At 44.9% G+C, this 23799-nt stretch overlaps 1 protein-coding gene across 2 annotated transcripts; it reads left to right on the forward strand.

The window, feature by feature from the left end:
• Window positions 1-557: 557 nt before the first annotated feature.
• Window positions 558-23799, forward strand: LOC121641830. Of its 2 annotated transcripts, none has more exons than XM_041988161.1 (9): window positions 558-1064; window positions 5466-5534; window positions 10307-10419; window positions 13845-13948; window positions 14033-14207; window positions 14282-14390; window positions 16741-16826; window positions 22330-22400; window positions 22518-23799. In XM_041988161.1, the coding sequence occupies exons 1-9, from the start codon at window positions 672-674 to the stop codon at window positions 23609-23611; spliced, it is 2214 nt and encodes a 737-aa protein (XP_041844095.1). In that variant the 5' UTR covers window positions 558-671; the 3' UTR covers window positions 23612-23799. The 2 variants fall into 2 exon arrangements, with proteins under 2 accessions (XP_041844095.1, XP_041844094.1); XM_041988160.1 differs by having other exon boundaries at window positions 558-1053; window positions 5455-5534.

Consider the following 23799-nt stretch of genomic DNA (forward strand, 5'->3'; position numbering starts at 1 on the left):
GACTTACAGAACAACCTCATGCAAGATTTCAAAGCTGAAAGTGAAATAAGATCCATTTACTTTAATAGTCGGTGACTAATCGACCATCAGAATAGTCATTAGTTGCAGCCCTAATTTACAACCAGTCAAACCAAAAAAAGGAAGATTATGCTTAAAAGTAGAAAACTAGAAGAACTACTTGAAAACACGGTGAGCTAAAAGATTAGTTTTGTAAACACCCCCCCTGCAATCAAAATCCCTGGCAGCAGGACTAAAGTATGGATCAGGGTCACCGAGCCAGGCCTACTATGAGATTTATCAGGAAGGAGAGTTTTATGTCACCAGTGGAATCTGGCATATAAAGAAACTTTATTTCCTGTTAGATCCTAAGAACCCCAATGATTTCCTCCAGGACCAACACCTGACTGCTGAGAGATGGAAATCCATGTTTATCATAGAAGTTAAATTAATCATACTTATTTTTTTTAAGTAATTTTGTCTGAAATACAAAATGTTTATGAACCCCCCCATGTATAAAAGTCTAGCTTCGCCCCTGTACGCAGGCCCAATCAGTCCTGATCAGGTGTGATAACGAGGTAGAAAGCGGAGTTGAAATCAGGTCCAGACTGGAGTCTCGAGGGTCTAGACTGGGTTCCAGGTCTTGCTGCTCTTGTTGTTCCTGTTTTCGGACCATGTTGGTGTTTGTCTGGATTTTCTGGAGAATGTTCCAAGGTTCGCTTGGAGGTCCGGTTCCACGCCAGGTATGGTCGGAGGAGGCGAAGTCCATGAATGCAGCACAGCTCGGAGCCTCCAGACCTTCATTCTACCGCCTGCCCGTTTTCCTGCACGCGCCGGGGCCGCTCGTGCCACCGGAGCTGTTCCGGCCGGTTCCCATCAAAACGGCTGTCCCCGCCGGACTCACTCCGCTGCTGATTCCGTCCACAGAGCAGCGGGAGACCGGCCGAGACACGGGAGCGCGCGCTGTGGACGTCTGGTGCGAGATGGACACGATCACTGTGCGTGTGGACCGCTTCCAGCTCCGGGCCTGGACCGTCCCGACCCAGTTCCGACTGGGTTCTTGTGAGGCCAGCAGGGTGACCCCGCACTACCTTTTCTTCCATTACAGCCTGATGGAGTGTGGCGGAGACATGAAGGTCAGGACACGCGCGGACACAGAATACATGTCAGACGATGAAACTGAGACATTTCACCATGTGATAGAAAATTCCAGGGTGGTGTTCGGCACGGTGTAAAAAGTAGTTTCAGGGTGACGTTCGGCACGGTGTAAAAAGTAGTTCCAGGGCGACGTTCGGCATGGTGTAAAAAGTAGTTCCAGGGTGATGTTCAGCATGGTGTAAAAAGTAGTTCCAGGGTGATGTTCAGCATGGTGTAAAAAGTAGTTCCAGGGTGATGTTCGGCACGGTGTAAAAAGTAGTTCCAGGGTGATGTTCGGCACGGTGTAAAAAGTAGTTCCAGGGTGATGTTCAGGTGTAAAAAGTAGTTCCAGGGTGATGTTCAGGTGTAAAAAGTAGTTCCAGGGTGATGTTCGGCACGGTGTAAAAAGTAGTTCCAGGGCGATGTTCGGCACGGTGTAAAAAGTAGTTCCAGGGTGATGTTCAGGTGTAAAAAGTAGTTCCAGGGTGATGTTCAGGTGTAAAAAGTAGTTCCAGGGTGATGTTCGGCACGGTGTAAAAAGTAGTTCCAGGGCGATGTTCGGCACGGTGTAAAAAGTAGTTCCAGGGTTATGTTCGGCACGGTGTAAAAAGTAGTTCCAGGGTTATGTTCAGGTGTAAAAAGTAGTTCCAGGGTGACGTTCGGCACGGTGTAAAAAGTAGTTCCAGGGTGATGTTCAGGTGTAAAAAGTAGTTCCAGGGTGATGTTCAGCATGGTGTAAAAAGTAGTTCCAGGGTGATGTTCAGCATGGTGTAAAAAGTAGTTCCAGGGTGATGTTCGGCACGGTGTAAAAAGTAGTTCCAGGGTGATGTTCGGCACGGTGTAAAAAGTAGTTCCAGGGTGATGTCGGCACGGTGTAAAAAGTAGTTCCAGGGTGATGTTCAGGTGTAAAAAGTAGTTCCAGGGTGATGTTCGGCACGGTGTAAAAAGTAGTTCCAGGGCGATGTTCGGCACGGTGTAAAAAGTAGTTCCAGGGTTATGTTCGGCACGGTGTAAAAAGTAGTTCCAGGGTTATGTTCAGGTGTAAAAAGTAGTTCCAGGGTGACGTTCGGCACGGTGTAAAAAGTAGTTCCAGGGTGATGTTCAGGTGTAAAAAGTAGTTCCAGGGTGATGTTCAGCATGGTGTAAAAAGTAGTTCCAGGGTGATGTTCAGCATGGTGTAAAAAGTAGTTCCAGGGTGATGTTCAGGTGTAAAAAGTAGTTCCAGGGTGATGTTCAGGTGTAAAAAGTAGTTCCAGGGTGATGTTCAGCACGGTGTAAAAAGTAGTTCCAGGGTGATGTTCAGGTGTAAAAAGTAGTTCCAGGGCGGCGTTCGGCACGGTGTAAAAAGTAGTTCCAGGGTGATGTTCAGGTGTAAAAAGTAGTTCCAGGGTGATGTTCAGGTGTAAAAAGTAGTTCCAGGGTGATGTTCAGCATGGTGTAAAAAGTAGTTCCAGGGTGATGTTCGGCACGGTTTAAAAAGTAGTTACAGGGTGATGTTCAGGTGTAAAAAGTAGTTCCAGGGCGGCGTTCGGCACGGTGTAAAAAGTAGTTCCAGGGTGATGTTCAGGTGTAAAAAGTAGTTCCAGGGTGATGTTCAGGTGTAAAAAGTAGTTCCAGGGTGATGTTCGGCACGGTGTAAAAAGTAGGTCCAGGGTGGTGTTCGGCACGGTGTAAAAAGTAGTTCCAGGGTGATGTTCGGCACGGTGTAAAAAGTAGTTCCAGGGTGATGTTCGGCACGGTGTAAAAAGTAGTTCCAGGGTGATGTTCAGGTGTAAAAAGTAGTTCCAGGGTGATGTTCAGGTGTAAAAAGTAGTTCCAGGGTGATGTTCAGGTGTAAAAAGTAGTTCCAGGGTGATGTTCGGCACGGTGTAAAAAGTAGTTCCAGGGTGATGTCGGCACGGTGTAAAAAGTAGTTCCAGGGTGATGTTCAGGTGTAAAAAGTAGTTCCAGGGTGATGTTCAGGTGTAAAAAGTAGTTCCAGGGTGATGTTCGGCACGGTGTAAAAAGTAGTTCCAGGGCGATGTTCGGCACGGTGTAAAAAGTAGTTCCAGGGTTATGTTCGGCACGGTGTAAAAAGTAGTTCCAGGGTTATGTTCAGGTGTAAAAAGTAGTTCCAGGGTGACGTTCGGCACGGTGTAAAAAGTAGTTCCAGGGTGATGTTCAGGTGTAAAAAGTAGTTCCAGGGTGATGTTCAGCATGGTGTAAAAAGTAGTTCCAGGGTGATGTTCAGCATGGTGTAAAAAGTAGTTCCAGGGTGATGTTCAGGTGTAAAAAGTAGTTCCAGGGTGATGTTCAGGTGTAAAAAGTAGTTCCAGGGTGATGTTCAGCACGGTGTAAAAAGTAGTTCCAGGGTGATGTTCAGGTGTAAAAAGTAGTTCCAGGGCGGCGTTCGGCACGGTGTAAAAAGTAGTTCCAGGGTGATGTTCAGGTGTAAAAAGTAGTTCCAGGGTGATGTTCAGGTGTAAAAAGTAGTTCCAGGGTGATGTTCAGCATGGTGTAAAAAGTAGTTCCAGGGTGATGTTCGGCACGGTTTAAAAAGTAGTTACAGGGTGATGTTCAGGTGTAAAAAGTAGTTCCAGGGCGGCGTTCGGCACGGTGTAAAAAGTAGTTCCAGGGTGATGTTCAGGTGTAAAAAGTAGTTCCAGGGTGATGTTCAGGTGTAAAAAGTAGTTCCAGGGTGATGTTCAGGTGTAAAAAGTAGTTCCAGGGTGATGTTCAGGTGTAAAAAGTAGTTCCAGGGTGGTGTTCAGCATGGTGTAAAAAGTAGTTCCAGGGTGATGTTCAGCACGGTGTAAAAAGTAGTTCCAGGGTGATGTTCGGCACGGTGTAAAAAGTAGTTCCAGGGTGATGTTCAGCACGGTGTAAAAAGTAGTTCCAGGGTGGTGTTCAGCATGGTGTAGCATCTCTTCTTCTAACATGTCCGGAAACGTCTGGGTAGTGAGGAGACCAGTTTCTGGAGTTTTAGGAGAGGAATGTTGTCTCATTCTGGTCCGATGCAGGATTCTAGCTGCTCTACAGTCCTGGACCTTGGTTGCTGGATTTCTGCTTCCATGATGCTCCAGATGTTGAGTACTGGTGAAAGGTCTGGACTTCAAGGCCTTCCCTGAAAGAGACATTGTCTGGGTGGGAGAAGGATCTGGATTGAACATATTGTTCACATGGAACATGGACATTTAGGAGCCTAAAAGATCTGCTATAAACGTGAGATCGGTTCTGGTCCAGGCCCTGTGGTTTAGTAAGATCATTTTTGGTCCAGGTGCTGTGGACAAGTGAGGTAGGTTCTGGTCCAGGTTGGTGGTTTTGGAGTTCAGGGAGCTGGTGGAGCTAAGGTTGTGCAGTAGTTAATGCCTGTCCTGGTAGCTTGTAGTTATTCCTATGAGGAACGTGACGCTGCAGTTGTTGCGACCCTGTTAAAGAATGAAAAAGGCTACATGTTGACAGTTACCTTAACTTCAGTTTTGTGGCAGGTCCATAGACTGTATATAAAAGATGGGTGGAGCCTCCATGACGCACCTGTAGGTTTCTAAAGAAATAAATTGAAGCTCATTGGGTGGTTCCTACCATTGGCATCTTGGCAGCGTCACGCATGTTGCCTTTCCCAGAAATCCAAAAATGGGCAAAGAGGTGGAGCTGAGAGGGGGACTGTGAGTGTGGGTGTGGATGATTGACAACCATCAAACTCCGAGCTGCCTGCAGCTAAGAGCTAACTGAGCTAACCCAGAACTAATGGTAGCTAACCAGCTAACGGAGGTAGGTGGACTAAAGCTAAGGTGCGCTGTTTTCGGCTAAAAACCGCGGTTGTGCTGCACTCTCCCTTCTTGCCGCGGATATTGGATACCTGTCAATCAAAAGGACACGCCCCTAATTATGCCAAATTTCAAGATTAAATAATATCCAAACGGATGAGTTAGAAAAAAGTTCACCCCCCCACAGTTGTCATGAAGGTAAACTTGACCTATTAATCCTAAAATGGATTTTTTTTAACAGGCTTTAAACATGTTTTTCTGCTGTGATGTTGGTCTTTTTAACATGGGAGTCTATGGGGATTTGCTCTGTTTTGGACCCCCTAGTGGATGAAGGGGGAACTGCAGTTTTTTGCACTTCCGCACAGGCTTCACATTTTACCGGCGGAGGTTGCCTCTTGGTCAGGACAGGACTCAGTCACAATGCTTCATTTATGGTGAGAAGCTAGCTACGGAAGCATAAAACAAAGCATGGTTTCAAGATCGGGTAGGGGTCCACAGCTTTTTGTTAGTTGCATGAAGGGGGTCTTCAAGGAAAATAGGTTGGGATTCAAAGTCCCGACCCAGTTCCGACTGGGTTCTTGTGAGGCCAGCAGGGTGACCCCGCACTACCTTTTCTTCCATTACAGCCTGATGGAGTGTGGCGGAGACATGAAGGTCAGGACACGCGCGGACACAGAATACATGTCAGACGATGAAACTGAGACATTTCACCATGTGATAGAAAATTCCAGGGTGGTGTTCGGCACGGTGTAAAAAGTAGTTTCAGGGTGACGTTCGGCACGGTGTAAAAAGTAGTTCCAGGGCGACGTTCGGCATGGTGTAAAAAGTAGTTCCAGGGTGATGTTCAGCATGGTGTAAAAAGTAGTTCCAGGGTGATGTTCAGCATGGTGTAAAAAGTAGTTACAGGGTGATGTTCGGCACGGTGTAAAAAGTAGTTCCAGGGTGATGTTCGGCACGGTGTAAAAAGTAGTTCCAGGGTGATGTTCAGGTGTAAAAAGTAGTTCCAGGGTGATGTTCAGGTGTAAAAAGTAGTTCCAGGGTGATGTTCGGCACGGTGTAAAAAGTAGTTCCAGGGCGATGTTCGGCACGGTGTAAAAAGTAGTTCCAGGGTGATGTTCAGGTGTAAAAAGTAGTTCCAGGGTGATGTTCAGGTGTAAAAAGTAGTTCCAGGGTGATGTTCGGCACGGTGTAAAAAGTAGTTCCAGGGCGATGTTCGGCACGGTGTAAAAAGTAGTTCCAGGGTTATGTTCGGCACGGTGTAAAAAGTAGTTCCAGGGTTATGTTCAGGTGTAAAAAGTAGTTCCAGGGTGACGTTCGGCACGGTGTAAAAAGTAGTTCCAGGGTGATGTTCAGGTGTAAAAAGTAGTTCCAGGGTGATGTTCAGCATGGTGTAAAAAGTAGTTCCAGGGTGATGTTCAGCATGGTGTAAAAAGTAGTTCCAGGGTGATGTTCGGCACGGTGTAAAAAGTAGTTCCAGGGTGATGTTCGGCACGGTGTAAAAAGTAGTTCCAGGGTGATGTCGGCACGGTGTAAAAAGTAGTTCCAGGGTGATGTTCAGGTGTAAAAAGTAGTTCCAGGGTGATGTTCGGCACGGTGTAAAAAGTAGTTCCAGGGCGATGTTCGGCACGGTGTAAAAAGTAGTTCCAGGGTTATGTTCGGCACGGTGTAAAAAGTAGTTCCAGGGTTATGTTCAGGTGTAAAAAGTAGTTCCAGGGTGACGTTCGGCACGGTGTAAAAAGTAGTTCCAGGGTGATGTTCAGGTGTAAAAAGTAGTTCCAGGGTGATGTTCAGCATGGTGTAAAAAGTAGTTCCAGGGTGATGTTCAGCATGGTGTAAAAAGTAGTTCCAGGGTGATGTTCAGGTGTAAAAAGTAGTTCCAGGGTGATGTTCAGGTGTAAAAAGTAGTTCCAGGGTGATGTTCAGCACGGTGTAAAAAGTAGTTCCAGGGTGATGTTCAGGTGTAAAAAGTAGTTCCAGGGCGGCGTTCGGCACGGTGTAAAAAGTAGTTCCAGGGTGATGTTCAGGTGTAAAAAGTAGTTCCAGGGTGATGTTCAGGTGTAAAAAGTAGTTCCAGGGTGATGTTCAGCATGGTGTAAAAAGTAGTTCCAGGGTGATGTTCGGCACGGTTTAAAAAGTAGTTACAGGGTGATGTTCAGGTGTAAAAAGTAGTTCCAGGGCGGCGTTCGGCACGGTGTAAAAAGTAGTTCCAGGGTGATGTTCAGGTGTAAAAAGTAGTTCCAGGGTGATGTTCAGGTGTAAAAAGTAGTTCCAGGGTGATGTTCGGCACGGTGTAAAAAGTAGGTCCAGGGTGGTGTTCGGCACGGTGTAAAAAGTAGTTCCAGGGTGATGTTCGGCACGGTGTAAAAAGTAGTTCCAGGGTGATGTTCGGCACGGTGTAAAAAGTAGTTCCAGGGTGATGTTCAGGTGTAAAAAGTAGTTCCAGGGTGATGTTCAGGTGTAAAAAGTAGTTCCAGGGTGATGTTCAGGTGTAAAAAGTAGTTCCAGGGTGATGTTCGGCACGGTGTAAAAAGTAGTTCCAGGGTGATGTCGGCACGGTGTAAAAAGTAGTTCCAGGGTGATGTTCAGGTGTAAAAAGTAGTTCCAGGGTGATGTTCAGGTGTAAAAAGTAGTTCCAGGGTGATGTTCGGCACGGTGTAAAAAGTAGTTCCAGGGCGATGTTCGGCACGGTGTAAAAAGTAGTTCCAGGGTTATGTTCGGCACGGTGTAAAAAGTAGTTCCAGGGTTATGTTCAGGTGTAAAAAGTAGTTCCAGGGTGACGTTCGGCACGGTGTAAAAAGTAGTTCCAGGGTGATGTTCAGGTGTAAAAAGTAGTTCCAGGGTGATGTTCAGCATGGTGTAAAAAGTAGTTCCAGGGTGATGTTCAGCATGGTGTAAAAAGTAGTTCCAGGGTGATGTTCAGGTGTAAAAAGTAGTTCCAGGGTGATGTTCAGGTGTAAAAAGTAGTTCCAGGGTGATGTTCAGCACGGTGTAAAAAGTAGTTCCAGGGTGATGTTCAGGTGTAAAAAGTAGTTCCAGGGCGGCGTTCGGCACGGTGTAAAAAGTAGTTCCAGGGTGATGTTCAGGTGTAAAAAGTAGTTCCAGGGTGATGTTCAGGTGTAAAAAGTAGTTCCAGGGTGATGTTCAGCATGGTGTAAAAAGTAGTTCCAGGGTGATGTTCGGCACGGTTTAAAAAGTAGTTACAGGGTGATGTTCAGGTGTAAAAAGTAGTTCCAGGGCGGCGTTCGGCACGGTGTAAAAAGTAGTTCCAGGGTGATGTTCAGGTGTAAAAAGTAGTTCCAGGGTGATGTTCAGGTGTAAAAAGTAGTTCCAGGGTGATGTTCAGGTGTAAAAAGTAGTTCCAGGGTGATGTTCAGGTGTAAAAAGTAGTTCCAGGGTGGTGTTCAGCATGGTGTAAAAAGTAGTTCCAGGGTGATGTTCAGCACGGTGTAAAAAGTAGTTCCAGGGTGATGTTCGGCACGGTGTAAAAAGTAGTTCCAGGGTGATGTTCAGCACGGTGTAAAAAGTAGTTCCAGGGTGGTGTTCAGCATGGTGTAGCATCTCTTCTTCTAACATGTCCGGAAACGTCTGGGTAGTGAGGAGACCAGTTTCTGGAGTTTTAGGAGAGGAATGTTGTCTCATTCTGGTCCGATGCAGGATTCTAGCTGCTCTACAGTCCTGGACCTTGGTTGCTGGATTTCTGCTTCCATGATGCTCCAGATGTTGAGTACTGGTGAAAGGTCTGGACTTCAAGGCCTTCCCTGAAAGAGACATTGTCTGGGTGGGAGAAGGATCTGGATTGAACATATTGTTCACATGGAACATGGACATTTAGGAGCCTAAAAGATCTGCTATAAACGTGAGATCGGTTCTGGTCCAGGCCCTGTGGTTTAGTAAGATCATTTTTGGTCCAGGTGCTGTGGACAAGTGAGGTAGGTTCTGGTCCAGGTTGGTGGTTTTGGAGTTCAGGGAGCTGGTGGAGCTAAGGTTGTGCAGTAGTTAATGCCTGTCCTGGTAGCTTGTAGTTATTCCTATGAGGAACGTGACGCTGCAGTTGTTGCGACCCTGTTAAAGAATGAAAAAGGCTACATGTTGACAGTTACCTTAACTTCAGTTTTGTGGCAGGTCCATAGACTGTATATAAAAGATGGGTGGAGCCTCCATGACGCACCTGTAGGTTTCTAAAGAAATAAATTGAAGCTCATTGGGTGGTTCCTACCATTGGCATCTTGGCAGCGTCACGCATGTTGCCTTTCCCAGAAATCCAAAAATGGGCAAAGAGGTGGAGCTGAGAGGGGGACTGTGAGTGTGGGTGTGGATGATTGACAACCATCAAACTCCGAGCTGCCTGCAGCTAAGAGCTAACTGAGCTAACCCAGAACTAATGGTAGCTAACCAGCTAACGGAGGTAGGTGGACTAAAGCTAAGGTGCGCTGTTTTCGGCTAAAAACCGCGGTTGTGCTGCACTCTCCCTTCTTGCCGCGGATATTGGATACCTGTCAATCAAAAGGACACGCCCCTAATTATGCCAAATTTCAAGATTAAATAATATCCAAACGGATGAGTTAGAAAAAAGTTCACCCCCCCACAGTTGTCATGAAGGTAAACTTGACCTATTAATCCTAAAATGGATTTTTTTTAACAGGCTTTAAACATGTTTTTCTGCTGTGATGTTGGTCTTTTTAACATGGGAGTCTATGGGGATTTGCTCTGTTTTGGACCCCCTAGTGGATGAAGGGGGAACTGCAGTTTTTTGCACTTCCGCACAGGCTTCACATTTTACCGGCGGAGGTTGCCTCTTGGTCAGGACAGGACTCAGTCACAATGCTTCATTTATGGTGAGAAGCTAGCTACGGAAGCATAAAACAAAGCATGGTTTCAAGATCGGGTAGGGGTCCACAGCTTTTTGTTAGTTGCATGAAGGGGGTCTTCAAGGAAAATAGGTTGGGATTCAAAGTCATCACAGTTTGGCATCCAGGAACATTTTTTTCTGAAATTTCTTCTAAATTTGCAGTTTATAGAAACTCTCCACCTTTTATTTCTGAGAGGCTCATCCTCTGTAAGGTGTTCTTTCATGTCCAATCATTTCACTGACTTGTTAATTATTAATCTGATTGGCTTGTTCCTCCAAATGTTTCTTTATTTTTCTGATTTTGATGAGGGTCCAAAGATCACCAGCATCAAGTTTGACCTCCAGCCTTGTCCCGTGTGCACAGAAATTCTTCCTCTAAATGTACTGATGTTGTTTAACTTTTTTAAAGATGGGGGAATTCTTCATGTTCTCATAGATACAAAAATTATTTTGTCAGAAAATGGTTCAGTCTGAATTTGATTAACATTTCAAACTTTGTCATATTCTTCATTCCACCAAAATCTATTTCAGGTGAAATTAATCATGAATCTAAGATGGTTATGTTGGTCATTCCCAGGTTGTTGGTGGTCAGCTGGTGTACACGTTCCTAATGACCTATGATCCACCTCCACAAGACTTCGTCATCCGAGTTTTCCCACTCCACCTTCCCATCCATTGCCATTACAACAGGTAAACATTCCACCGTCCCATCCACCGCCATTATAAAAAGTAAACGTTCCACCGTCCCATCCACCGTCACTATAAAAAGTAAACGTTCCACCGTCCCATCCACCGCCATTATAAAAAGTAAACGTTCCACCGTCCCATCCACCGTCATTATAAAAAGTAAACGTTCCACCGTCCCATCCACCGCCATTATAAAAAGTAAACGTTCCACCGTCCCATCCACCGCCATTATAAAAAGTAAACGTTCCACCGTCCCATCCACCGCCATTATAAAAAGTAAACGTTCCACCGTCCCATCCACCGCCATTATAAAAAGTAAACATTCCACCGTCCCATCCACTATCATTATAAAAAGTAAACGTTCCACCGTCCCATCCACCGCCATTATAAAAAGTAAACGTTCCACCGTCCCATCCACCGCCATTATAAAAAGTAAACGTTCCACCGTCCCATCCACCGCCATTATAAAAAGTAAACATTCCACCGTCCCATCCACTATCATTATAAAAAGTAAACGTTCCACCGTCCCATCCACCGCCATTATAAAAAGTAAACGTTCCACCGTCCCATCCACCGCCATTATAAAAAGTAAACGTTCCACCGTCCCATCCACCGTCATTATAAAAAGTAAACGTTCCACCGTCCCATCCACCGCCATTATAAAAAGTAAACGTTCCACCGTCCCATCCACCGCCATTATAAAAAGTAAACATTCCACCGTCCCATCCACTATCATTATAAAAAGTAAACGTTCCACCGTCCCATCCACCGCCATTATAAAAAGTAAACATTCCACCGTCCCATCCACCGTCATTATAAAAAGTAAACGTTCCACCGTCCCATCCACCGCCATTATAAAAAGTAAACATTCCACCGTCCCATCCACCGTCATTATAAAAAGTAAACGTTCCACCGTCCCATCTACCGCCATTATAAAAAGTAAACGTTCCACCGTCCCATCCACCGTCATTATAAAAAGTAAACGTTCCACCGTCCCATCCACCGTCATTATAAAAAGTAAACGTTCCACCGTCCCATCCACCGCCATTATAAAAAGTAAACGTTCCACCGTCCCATCCACCGCCATTATAAAAAGTAAACGTTCCACCGTCCCATCCACCGCCATTATAAAAAGTAAACGTTCCACCGTCCCATCCACCGCCATTATAAAAAGTAAACGTTCCACCGTCCCATCCACCGCCATTATAAAAAGTAAACGTTCCACCGTCCCATCCACCGCCATTATAAAAAGTAAACGTTCCACCGTCCCATCCACCGCCATTATAAAATGTAAACGTTCCACCGTCCCATCCACCGCCATTATAAAAAGTAAACGTTCCACCGTCCCATCCACCGCCATTATAAAAAGTAAACGTTCCACCGTCCCATCCACCGTCATTATAAAAAGTAAACGTTCCACCGTCCCATCCACCGCCATTATAAAAAGTAAACGTTCCACCGTCCCATCCACCGCCATTATAAAAAGTAAACGTTCCACCGTCCCATCCACCGCCATTATAAAAAGTAAACGTTCCACCGTCCCATCCACCGTCATTATAAAAAGTAAACGTTCCACCGTCCCATCCACCGCTATTATAAAAAGTAAACGTTCCACCGTCCCATCCACCGCCATTATAAAAAGTAAACGTTCCACCGTCCCATCCACCGCCATTATAAAAAGTAAACGTTCCACCGTCCCATCCACCGCCATTATAAAAAGTAAACGTTCCACCGTCCCATCCACCGCCATTATAAAAAGTAAACGTTCCACCGTCCCATCCACCGCCATTATAAAAAGTAAACGTTCCACCGTCCCATCCACCGCCATTATAAAAAGTAAACGTTCCACCGTCCCATCCACCGCCATTATAAAAAGTAAACGTTCCACCGTCCCATCCACCGCCATTATAAAAAGTAAACGTTCCACCGTCCCATCCACCGCCATTATAAAAAGTAAACTTTCCACCGTCCCATCCACCGCCATTATAAAAAGGAAACGTTCCACCGTCCCATCCACCGCCATTATAAAAAGTAAACGTTCCACCGTCCCATCCACCGCCATTATAAAAAGTAAACGTTCCACCGTCCCATCCACCGCCATTATAAAAAGTAAACGTTCCACCGTCCCATCCACCGCCATTATAAAAAGTAAACGTTCCACCGTCCCATCCACCGCCATTATAAAAAGTAAACGTTCCACCGTCCCATCCACCGTCATTATAAAAAGTAAACGTTCCACCGTCCCATCCACCGTCATTATAAAAAGTAAACGTTCCACCGTCCCATCCACCGTCATTATAAAAAGTAAACGTTCCACCGTCCCATCCACCGCCATTATAAAATGTAAACGTTCCACCGTCCCATCCACCGCCATTATAAAATGTAAACGTTCCACCGTCCCATCCACCGCCATTATAAAAAGTAAACGTTCCACCGTCCCATCCACCGTCATTATAAAAAGTAAACGTTCCACCGTCCCATCCACTGCCATTATAAAAAGTAAACGTTCCACCGTCCCATCCACCGCCATTATAAAAAGTAAACGTTCCACCGTCCCATCCACCGTCATTATAAAAAGTAAACGTTCCACCGTCCCATCCACCGCCATTATAAAAAGTAAACGTTCCACCGTCCCATCCACCGCCATTATAAAAAGTAAACGTTCCACCGTCCCATCCACCGCCATTATAAAAAGTAAACGTTCCACCATCCAACGCCATCATCATTACAACAGGTAAATATTACACTGTTCCAGACTTAACTGGTCTGTACTGGCCATAACTGGTCTTGTCTGAAACAAAGTGACTTCATCCTTCTTTTTCTGACCAGACCACAGTCACTGTGAGACGTTTAAAGACACACTGCACAACTTTAGCAGATTTTCTCTGCCCCTATCGACGGCTAATCCAGCAGCATCTTCATCCTACCTGTAGTCTGAGATCTCTCTAGCCAGTAAGTCAGGCATATCTTGACTTTTGTTCTGTGTCTGTCCTGTGATATCTTCTTGTGTTTCTTCTCTGAATCAGTCGGTGTGTTTGTATCCACGTTTCTTGTGTGTGACGTCACGTGTAAAGTGAAACTCGGCTGCGACCTGGATGAAAAAGTTGCATGCTTCTGTTTCTCTGCCCTTGGATACTGCTGGATGGTAACGGCTGCAGAAATGTAGATAATAGAAGTCACTATACCATCAACAGAGCCAAGAATGCCAAGTTTTAAGCTCAGAAAGTTAAGTAGATGCGTCTTTAAGGACTAAATTCTGACATCTACCATGAACATGATGTTCCCACCAATGCAACACTGAATTACGTGGGGGGAAAAAAACCTGAAAGATGATGGCGGCAACTGTGGTTTGGACTGACAGAGTGGAGGAGAAACAGGATAAAGATGTTCCTGCTGGCTTTTTATTCATCATTCTCTCATTGCTTCAGGTTTCATTACTCTTATCAAGTCGGCTTCAGACCACAAATTCAGCAAACCACTTTCCAGAAGAGTCTGAGAAGTAAGCTGATGTTCAGCCTCACTGTCTGCAATGGTGAGTTCTCCTCTGCACCGAGCTGCGTGAATATGACTGGTTAACACCACTGTGTTTATGGCTTGTCTTCTCTTTATGTCCCAGCCCAGTGGGAACCCCTCCCTCCAGGCCACACCTTCTTTTTAGGAGAGCAGGTGTATTTTCTGGCCCAGGCCGGAGTCCTGTTGGCTGGAGAGAGGCTTTATGTGGACTGGTGTTACGCTACGAGCTATGAGGATTCCAGCAGCTCACCCAGAGTGGATGTGATCTCCAACCATGGGTGTGTACCAGCAGGTTACAGCTTTCATCTTTGTTTTCCACCCTGATGGTTGAGCTGGTGTGTTCTGGCTGCAGCTGCATGATGGACAGCAGGAGGGAGGGCAGCAGTTCCCAGTTCCTGTCAGGAGGGGGTGCTGTGCTGATGTTCTCTGTTGATGCCTTTCTGTTCAGAGGAGTCTCACAAGTAAGATGAATACATTCTCACTGGTTTAGTGTATGTTGCTGGGGGGTTTGTGAGTTTCGTGGTGAGCATGACATCCACCAGGGTGAAGACTGAGGCGGGTTTCCATCATGTTTAGAACACCACTGGAGTTAAGAGGCTTTAGGTCATTCAGGGCTGCATGTACACCAGCCCCTCGGATTCTAATCCTATTTTGTTTGTGCGGAAGTCGGGGACGATTGGGAAGGTGTGAATGCTCAAACGAAGTCTAAACTCCGGTCCATCTACAAACATAGTTCTCGGTTAGCTTCACACAAACCAAATGCAGGAAGTGTCCTACAGCGCAGGGAATTTTGGGTAAACACAACCAAAACATACACATATGTGAGACAATAGGCATCTCTGGACGAGGAAGAACTCATTAAGTTCTGATAGAAATCTGATCAACCCAAGAGCACAAGGATCTGATGCATCTCCATGTTTTACTCTTATAGAAACTCAAGTTGTTCTGCATTAACCAATAAACTAACCAGTTTTCTTTATTGGTTGTCTTGTTTCCTCTTTAAGTAATTCTTGATGCAGTGGCACCTCTGGTGATGAGTGGAATACGTTATTTAAAAGGTCCGATTCGTCTGAGCTGTGCAGCGTGAACACAGACTCAGTCCAGAAGAATGTTGTTCCCCAACTGAACCGAGTCCCCTGTCATACCAAGTCCCCTGTCATACCGAGTCCCCTGTCATACCGAGTCCTAGATCGTACCAAACCCCCAAGTCAACAGTCAGCATTGATTCGACACATAATATACAAGATGAGACTTGACTGATCTCACAATGGAGAAATTTACAGCAGCAAGAATGTAAAGAACAGTTCCAGGGAAAAAAAGAGGATAGAAACACTCAAATAAGCGGGCAAAAAACAAAAGCTGCAGCAAGAGTAAACGTAATAAAGAAGCAGATTTAAACAGGATCTTTAGGCTCTTTGTCACAAAGACATAATTGGTTCCCATTTCTTTAGTTTCATCTGTGAAAACCAGTTTAACAGAAAATAGGATTTTAGCAGCGACAAGGTGATTCCCAAAGAGATGTTAGCTAAAAACGTGGCGTATCTCAGCATGGTGTGCAGTGTCTTTAACCCTTGTTTTATTCTCAAAATGTACCGCTCTGGTGAGCTTTGAAGACAAAAATGTCCAAAAAATATACAAACTGCCATGAAATGATCAAAATCAATAGTTTTTCTGAGTTTTTTTCCATGAATCAGCTAACCTTTTAATGTTGTATTTGATACACACAGTTTCTGAAACCTTTTGCATCACTTGATGGTAAAAACTGTGTTCAACAGGGTTTTGAGAAATCTGATACTTCTGTCCTCTGGTGGATACCATAATAAAGTAATGTACTACAATAATTTTGATATATAATACACAGTAAATAAATTATTTTTGTTCTTTTAACTTTTTGTTAAGGGCCAAATAATAACGTCAGATTTAATAAAATTTTACTTTTCGCCCATTTTTTTTCTCAGGTTGGGCTTTAAAGGTTTAAGCAACTTAAGATCTACTCAAAACTACCAAACATTCAACCATTTTTAAGACATTAACCCTTTAAATGCCAATTTATTTTAAATCCAACAGCTCTATAATATAACTGGCAAAAATACCAGAATTTTCTGTATCATGTGCCATTAAAGGTCACCAGAGTTTTACTACATAAAAATCACTGACAGATCAGTTTAGCTGCTAATATTTGACATATCCAGAACTCTGATCACTACCAAACATTCATCACCCCTGATATATATATATATATATATATATATATATATATATATATAATACAATACAGTTCTAATAATTAAATGCAGTTTAAAGGCTTAAAATCCTAAAGATGATTGAGAGTTTTAGAAACTTCAGATTTGAAATTGATTAAGTGATTCATGGAGAAGAAAAGCATAAAAATATTTGTATGATTATTTTATAGCAAATTTTTTTTCGTATGTACATTTTTGGCCACAAAGGTCACCAGAGGGTGTAAAATGCATGAACAGAAGATGAGACTTATCTATCCGCAACACGGCAAAAACGAGAAAAATGGACAAAAATTGCTGAGGACGGTATTAAGGGTTATGGAAAGGAGAATTACTTGGGTCTATCAGGAAGCTAAACTTTGGCTCAGGGCGTTCATGTTTTTTATTTTTGGTTTCAGCTGTCTGTTACATTCAGATTGACCAGCATCAATATTTTACTGCAACGTTGAAAGACTAACCATCGGTTTGTTTCTAGCCTTTGTCCCGACAGCCGGCTCGATGCCAGTCTTGAAACAGCCGTGGTGCTTTGACATAATTTTTCAGTATTTAACTGCAGTGTTTCTGTGTGTAGGCCCAGTACCTCCACTGTTCATTGTCTGTTGGTCTTGAAGCCACCCACACTGCAAAGTCCTGCAGCTATAACAAGGCGACTGGCAGGTCAGTAACTTCTTTAAAAAGTTTGTATAAAATGGTGGATTCTCTATTATAGACATTTTACGTTAATAATAATAATAAAGTAATCAGAATAAATACGTAACATCTGGTTTATTGTGCCATTTAATGTAAATAGAAATTGCAAAGACATGATATTGGGCCACTTTCAGCTCTGATTGCCTCACACATTTGCAGTGGCTTTGTTTCAGTGAGGTAATGCAGTGCACTACTAAACTGTAAAAAAAACTAAAACTGTCTTCTCTGCAGCAGTCAGAAAGCTCAGAATTGAATCGGGGGACAAAGCTAACAGCTGCTGCGACACCCTCTTAAAAACAACTTTGCGTCTTCTAATGACTCAAACCCAAAGTAAATATCATAAAATTAATTTGACATCACATTTCTTTTATAAATCTTTTTATATTCAAACTACAAATGACGTTTACATGAGATTTGAGTTATTTAAGGTGGAGAAATCTTAGCTATCCCTGATACTAGCTAGCTAGCTGGTATCTGAATATTTTCTGTATATTCTCCTTAATCTGCTCATGCCTGGGCTGGAAAATCTGTTAAACTGGCAGAGCAACAGTAGTTTAACATAATTTCTTTCTTTAAATATCATCTACAAAGAAACGTACGCTCACTATCCTCTTCATCAGGTCCGCCTTCTAGTACCGGGTCGTCCTCTTCATCAGGTCCGCCTTCTAGTACCGGGTCGTCCTCTTCATCGGGTCCACCTTCTAGTACCGGGTCGGACCTTTTTAATCCTGGTGTGATAGATGAAGCAGGTGATGGAAACCTTCCTCAGAGGTTTTCTCCATATTAACATGACAGCATCACACAGTTGCTGCAGGTTTGTCGGCTGCATCCATGATGAGAATCTCCCGTTCCACCACATCCCAAAGCTACTCTACTGGACTGAGATCTGGTGGCTGTGGAGGCCGTTGGAGTCCAGTGAACTCATCGTCATGTTGTAGAAAGCAGGTGGAGATGATCTGAGCTTTGTGACATGGTGCATTATCCTGCTGGAAGTAGCATCAGAAGACGCTCCACTGTGGTCATAAAGGGATGGACATGGTCAGCAACAATACTCAGGTAGGCTGTGCTGGTTAAACCAGGCCACGTTGGTACTAAGGGGCCCAAAGTGGGACAAGAAAATCTCCCCCCACCATCACACCAGCAGCAGCCTGAAGCGTTGATCCAAGGCAGGATGGATCCATGTTTTCATGATGTTTCCAGCAGATTCTGAGCCGAGCATCTGAATGTGGAGCTGAAACGGAGACTCATCAGACCAGCAACGTTTCTCCATCTTCTATTGTCCAGTGTTGGTGAGTGTGTGTGAATTGTAGCCTCAGTTTCCTGTTCTTAGCTGGCAGGAGGCACCCGGTGTGTCTTCTGCTGCATCCTGGTCCAGACAACTGCTGCTTGCTGGATCTGAATCTGAATTGCGCATGTGTGGCGTTTCAGTGTTTGACGTTTTGTTTGGCTTGTGAGAGGCTCTGCTAAATCTGACCTTATTTTAAAGTTTTATTTTAAGCCTGTAGGCTAATATCTTAAACATTTTAACAGAAAGGTCTTTTTTTTTTTAATTGGTCAGACTCCAAACTAAGGCTCCAGTTACCTCTCTGTCCGGGTTGTGAGAGCTGTGGCATCCTCAATAAAAAGATTGCCGAACTTGAACAGAGGGTATCCAGCCTGTACAAGATCCAGGAGGCCAAGCTTTGCTTGGAATCGGTCATTCTTGGCCAAACTTGAGTTCCAACCACTAGCGCCCCGCTAGCCGATACACTACTCTACTCCACGGATACTCCTTCACCTCGGGCCGGTGATTCTTCTCCGCTGATGCACTCCAGTGTGTCCTCCGCCGATGGCGCTCTGGCTGACTAGGCGCTGTCTGGCCCTGCTCCACCTGTAGCTGCCGCTGCGTGGGCGCTGTCTGGCCCTGCTCCACCTGTAGCTGCCGCTGCGTAGGCGCTGTCTGGCCCTGCTCCATCTGCTAATTCCACTGCTGGAGTTTCACAGGATCCTAGCGATGACGACTGGCACCACCTTGGAGCTAAACCCAAAGTCCCGGCTAGCTTCACTCTGCTACAGCCTGAGCTGTAAAACCGGGTCAGGGCTAACAAGTACAACCAGGGACCACTGGGGTCTGCCCTGCGGCTTCTTCTCCGGAGTCCTGTGAACTACACACCAGCACCAAATGCTGCCAGAAAGCAGGTCGTCGCGCCGAATGTTTGCTCCAGATCCATCCATCGCCAGAACCAAAGAGGTGCTCTTCACCAGCCGAGCCCTTTCCAGCAATGCTGATCATCAGAGATTCGGTGGTGTGGAACATCAGAAACAGGTACGCTGTAACTCGGTGTGTTCCAGGCGCTAAAGTCCCCGACCTCCTGATTCTGGTTTACAACCTACTGGAGGAATACTCCCACGTCTGGAATGTGGTCAACCACTTCGGGTGTAATGACATTCCCAGCCAGACGTGTGAGATTTTACAACATGATTTTAGAATGCTTTTAAGTCGTGTTTTTATATGCGGGCTGATTGCTCCATTCCGAAGAGGCAGTGATTGGTCTAGCTGGACAACACCTGGCTTCAATCAGCACATCCAGCTTTCAGCGCTGTTTTTATTGATCATTTTAATCTGTTCTGGAACCGTCCATCACTCGTCAGGACAGACTGCCTTTACCCAAACAGGCTGGCAGCCAAGCTTTTCTTTGTCCATACCTGTCAGTAGATCTGACTAAATCATGCCACTTTTCCACACCCACAGTTGATCCCACTGCCTTCTGACCAGGGGCCTCATTTATAAAATGATGAAAAAGATAATTTTAAAAAAGTAGGGCTGTCAAATTATTCAAATTAATCACAGCTTACAAATTAATCATGATTAATCTCTATCGCGACTATGCCTGAAATCTGCCCGTTTTTAATGCATCATATCAACAGAATGAGCCGGTGCCACATATATTTACTGTTAACTGACCTTGGGCAAACGTCAGATGTCCAGTGGTCAGTAAATGCAGCATGTAATGTACTTCTATATGTTGTTGTAATGCCTTATTTTTGACAGCCCTAAAAAACAGATGAGTACAGATGGTGTACATAGGGAAAAAAAGTGCACATGCACATCCCACGTTGGTTGGAGAGGGTGAAGCAAGAGACTCCACCCACCACCGCAGCAGCCTTGTCCTCAGAAGAAGTCCTGCAGGTGCAGAGGGACACCATCACCGCTTTTAACCAGGTGGAACAAGAAGCTGCAGGAGATGAAGACCATCTGGAGGGAAACTGGCACAGCACTAAAAAAGCTTTGTGGGGAAATAAAACTCCTCTACATGTTTCCTAAGCGCTGCATCTCTTCTAGACCTCCAGCCTCCAGTCTGGTCCCGCTCTGCTGGGTCTTGAAGGACTGAAGCTACTTTCCACCTGTTCTTTTACTGGCTGCTACAGCTGGGACGACTTCTTCAGAAAGATGTCTGCTGACACCAGAATGTAGAGCTGCTTCGGTACTTCCATTTGCGGCCTGAAGCCTCGTTTCCAACAACGAAAAACGGAGCAGATCCTGCAGATGAAGCTTCAGTTCCTGTGGACCCAGGCCAGTGAGCCACATGTTGAATCACACATGATGTGGACATTTAGAGAATGAAACTACTTTGGTTAATGACAGAACCATCACAGAGGTCCGAGAGCACAGCACACGGTGGTTGGAACAGGTTCCTGAGCCATGCAGTAAGTCTTGCTGGTCTCTGAAAACCCGGTCCCTCCGGAGTCTGGCTCCGTATAGTCCAGCAGAGCCAGATCAGCTGTTGTACATCTTTACACTCCGGGGAGCTGTTTTATATCCAACCATCAATGTTCTGAACAGCTACAGGTGGAAACATCTGATTGTAGCCTGAATGATGAGTATGTTTCCACGGCAACCATGTCATAATTTGTCTGTCACATGCTGGCAAAAGACTGTCGCCTTATTATTTAGCTGAATGTATTTTAAAACATTTAAGTTCTGTTTCACAATGACAAAACGTATTTTAGCTTATTAATAACATCTCAGTTGGCAGGGCATCCATCTCCCATGTGGGAGACCCGAGCACGAATTCCACGGGACGAAGATGAACACCTTCCAGCTGGGTCTGTAGGAAGGCCCGTAACGCTACTGCCTTCAGATTTAAGTCGCTTTGGAGAAAATCGTCTGCTAAATGACTGTACAGTCAAATGAGTCCCCAGGACTTTTCCTCTGATCTGTTTACCTCAAACTGCCATACACCACCAATTCCCATCAGCAGCACCTCGTGCTTGATATCCATCATTGATCATGTCCCAGGTAAATTTTCTATTTCCCAGAACCATCCTATCCTTGTCATCATAACCAGATGAAAATTAATCAGTATTCCACAAGGTCCTCCAATTCCAATAATCTTCAATTCACTGACACCAATAAAGCACCATATGATAAGACTGAAGTAGAGCCCCTGAAGATGGCTGTTAATGGTATATATTAGATCTCTTTCAAATAAATCCTTCATCATTAATAATATGAATTTAGAAAACAAGCTGTCTCTTTTTAACAGAAACCTGGCTTGGTACTGATGCACTGGTTGGGACGGCCAGAAAGACGGTGGAATCGCTTCAGTTGCTCCGAGTTCTTTTGTTTTTAGCAAATTGTCTGTGTATGTATTGCAATTTATAGTCCACCCAAGCCTCCCTCCTCTTCAGGAATGTTCTGATCTTTTATCAACCATACATATTAAATACAGCAGAATTTTAATGAATGGTGATTTTAAATTACATAATATAAAACAAGCCTTCACGCACATAAAAATAGAAAACATAGCGATAAAAAAAAACAAGAAAAAACACTCTTTTTCACACAGTCATGCGCACACACGCATACACAGATAAAAAAGCAGCACCTGAAACACACAGGGAAACAATGCAGCGATTTTAAACCTAGTGTGATGTGTTCCTGTAAGAAGTTCTCTGCCATCCATGACTTTATGTCTAAAATCCAATTTAAAAGGACGTTAACTGGCTCCAGGTCATCAAGAGACACATCCATGTAAAGCTGCGTATCATCAGCATAGCTGTGAAAATCCATCCATTCGTCCGTCTGTCCATCCATCCATCCATCCATCTACATAACACCTAATAATAGAAATATAAAAAATGCTTGTGTTTGAGAAAGAATAGGTAGTGTGGAGCTTTAATTGCTGTTTTATATTCTTTTCATTTGCAAACATTGCTACTTATGTATGAAAAGTGATTTATAGGTAACATTTGATTTGGATATTTCTCTTCTTCAGACCATTCTCTGGAAACCCTGGAGATGGTTGTGAGAAAATGCCAGTAAATACTCAGAACAACAACCATGCCACGTTCAGAGTCTCTTAAATCCTCTTCATCATGCTGATGCTCAGTTTGAACTTCAGCAAGTCGTCTTTACCATGTCTACATGACTACATGCTACCTTGTGATTGGCTGGCTGGATATTTGTGCTTGATCATTTCCCGTGTAGGTGGGAGGAGCTGGTGGCTTCATCCTCTGTTTGCTCCTGCTGTGATTCTCTGTGCGCTGAAGAACAGACCAGTAAGTCCTGACCCATCATCAGATCATAAGTCATCCCACATAATGAGAATAAATGACAAACAACCAGATTTCTGGTGGTGACTGATCCATGTGTTGATGGTCTTTTTTTCTCCTCAGCTTTTAAGAACAGAGTCAGAAGTTCAGGCTGGTTTGTGGGACAAAAGGATGAAGAGAAAATAGAGCTGGAGGAGAGAGATTTTCCAGCAGAGGAGGAGAAAAAACTGGTTGATCAAAAAGAGGGGAGGAAAAACAGAATGGATCTGGATCATAAAGACCAGGAGACCAGGACTGGAAACCAGGAGGACGAAGATGCTGCTACTAACAGAAAAGACTGGAAAATGTCTGTGGTGGAGCAGCAGGAAACAGCGGAACAGGGAGGAGGTGAAGGCGTGGAGGAGTCAGCCAGCCAGCTGAAAGAGCCTCCATCATACGGAATCATGTCAGATGAAAGTGGACCTCAGAAGTACCAAACTGCTCTAGATGAAGACAGCGTCCCGTTTTTTAAGAGTTATTTTGCCACCGGTTCATCTGGGGATGACGGAGGGGACGTTTCTGGTATCCTCTCTGCTCCACAGACCAACCACAGCTCCACTGGTGACATTTCCACGACTGCAACTACACCAGTCTGTTCCCATGTCAGCTGTAGCTCTGCTAGAGGAGGAGTCCAGAGTGCAAGCGGTGGTTCTGGTACACAACATCCTGTTCAAGCTGCTTCTGCTTCCAGAGGTTTTCCCCCTGCAAACGCTGAACCCGGCGGCCATGTTTATCCTAAGAAGGATCAGACCAGATCCAGTGGGGCTGACACAGCGTTCTGGTCCAAATGGATCCAGTGTGGTCATAAACCAGCATCTGACAACGCTGACACATCAGATGAAGACTCTGGAGGTTTGGAGTTCAAACACCTGATCTGTGCAGTGGGAGAGTCTGGTTCTGGTTCACCCCATCGGAATCGGTCTAGTGGAGAAGGAAAAGCTCAAGAGGGAGTGTCCAGTTCAGAGGAGGTGCAGGAAACCCGCCGCGGCCACTCGGCTGTGGTGGTCACTACAAGCTGGCAGGACTCTGACAGGAACCAGATGACTGAACTTGTACCAGAACTGGGCCTGCAGAGTCTGGGCTTTGTGGTGATGCAGCCGGCTGAGGTGGACCGGGACCTGAGGCGTCGTCTGTTCTTCAGCCGTCTGGATGGAGAGAAGCAGCGATGGAAGGACTGAAGGACTCTGAGATGAGACGTTTTAACTGGGACTGAGTGGAAAGCATCACGTCTGACATTGGATCGGTACATTCAAACTCACTTCTGAGCTGTTCCACAAAATTCCTCAGCATGCTCTATAGTGTCGTCATAGCAACCGTTGTATACCCAATATGTCCATGTTGATGAATGAACTCTGTCACCCAACCT

This window comes from Melanotaenia boesemani, chromosome 6, assembly GCF_017639745.1.
Source record: "Melanotaenia boesemani isolate fMelBoe1 chromosome 6, fMelBoe1.pri, whole genome shotgun sequence".
In the NCBI taxonomy this organism is placed as follows: Eukaryota; Metazoa; Chordata; class Actinopteri; order Atheriniformes; family Melanotaeniidae; genus Melanotaenia; species Melanotaenia boesemani.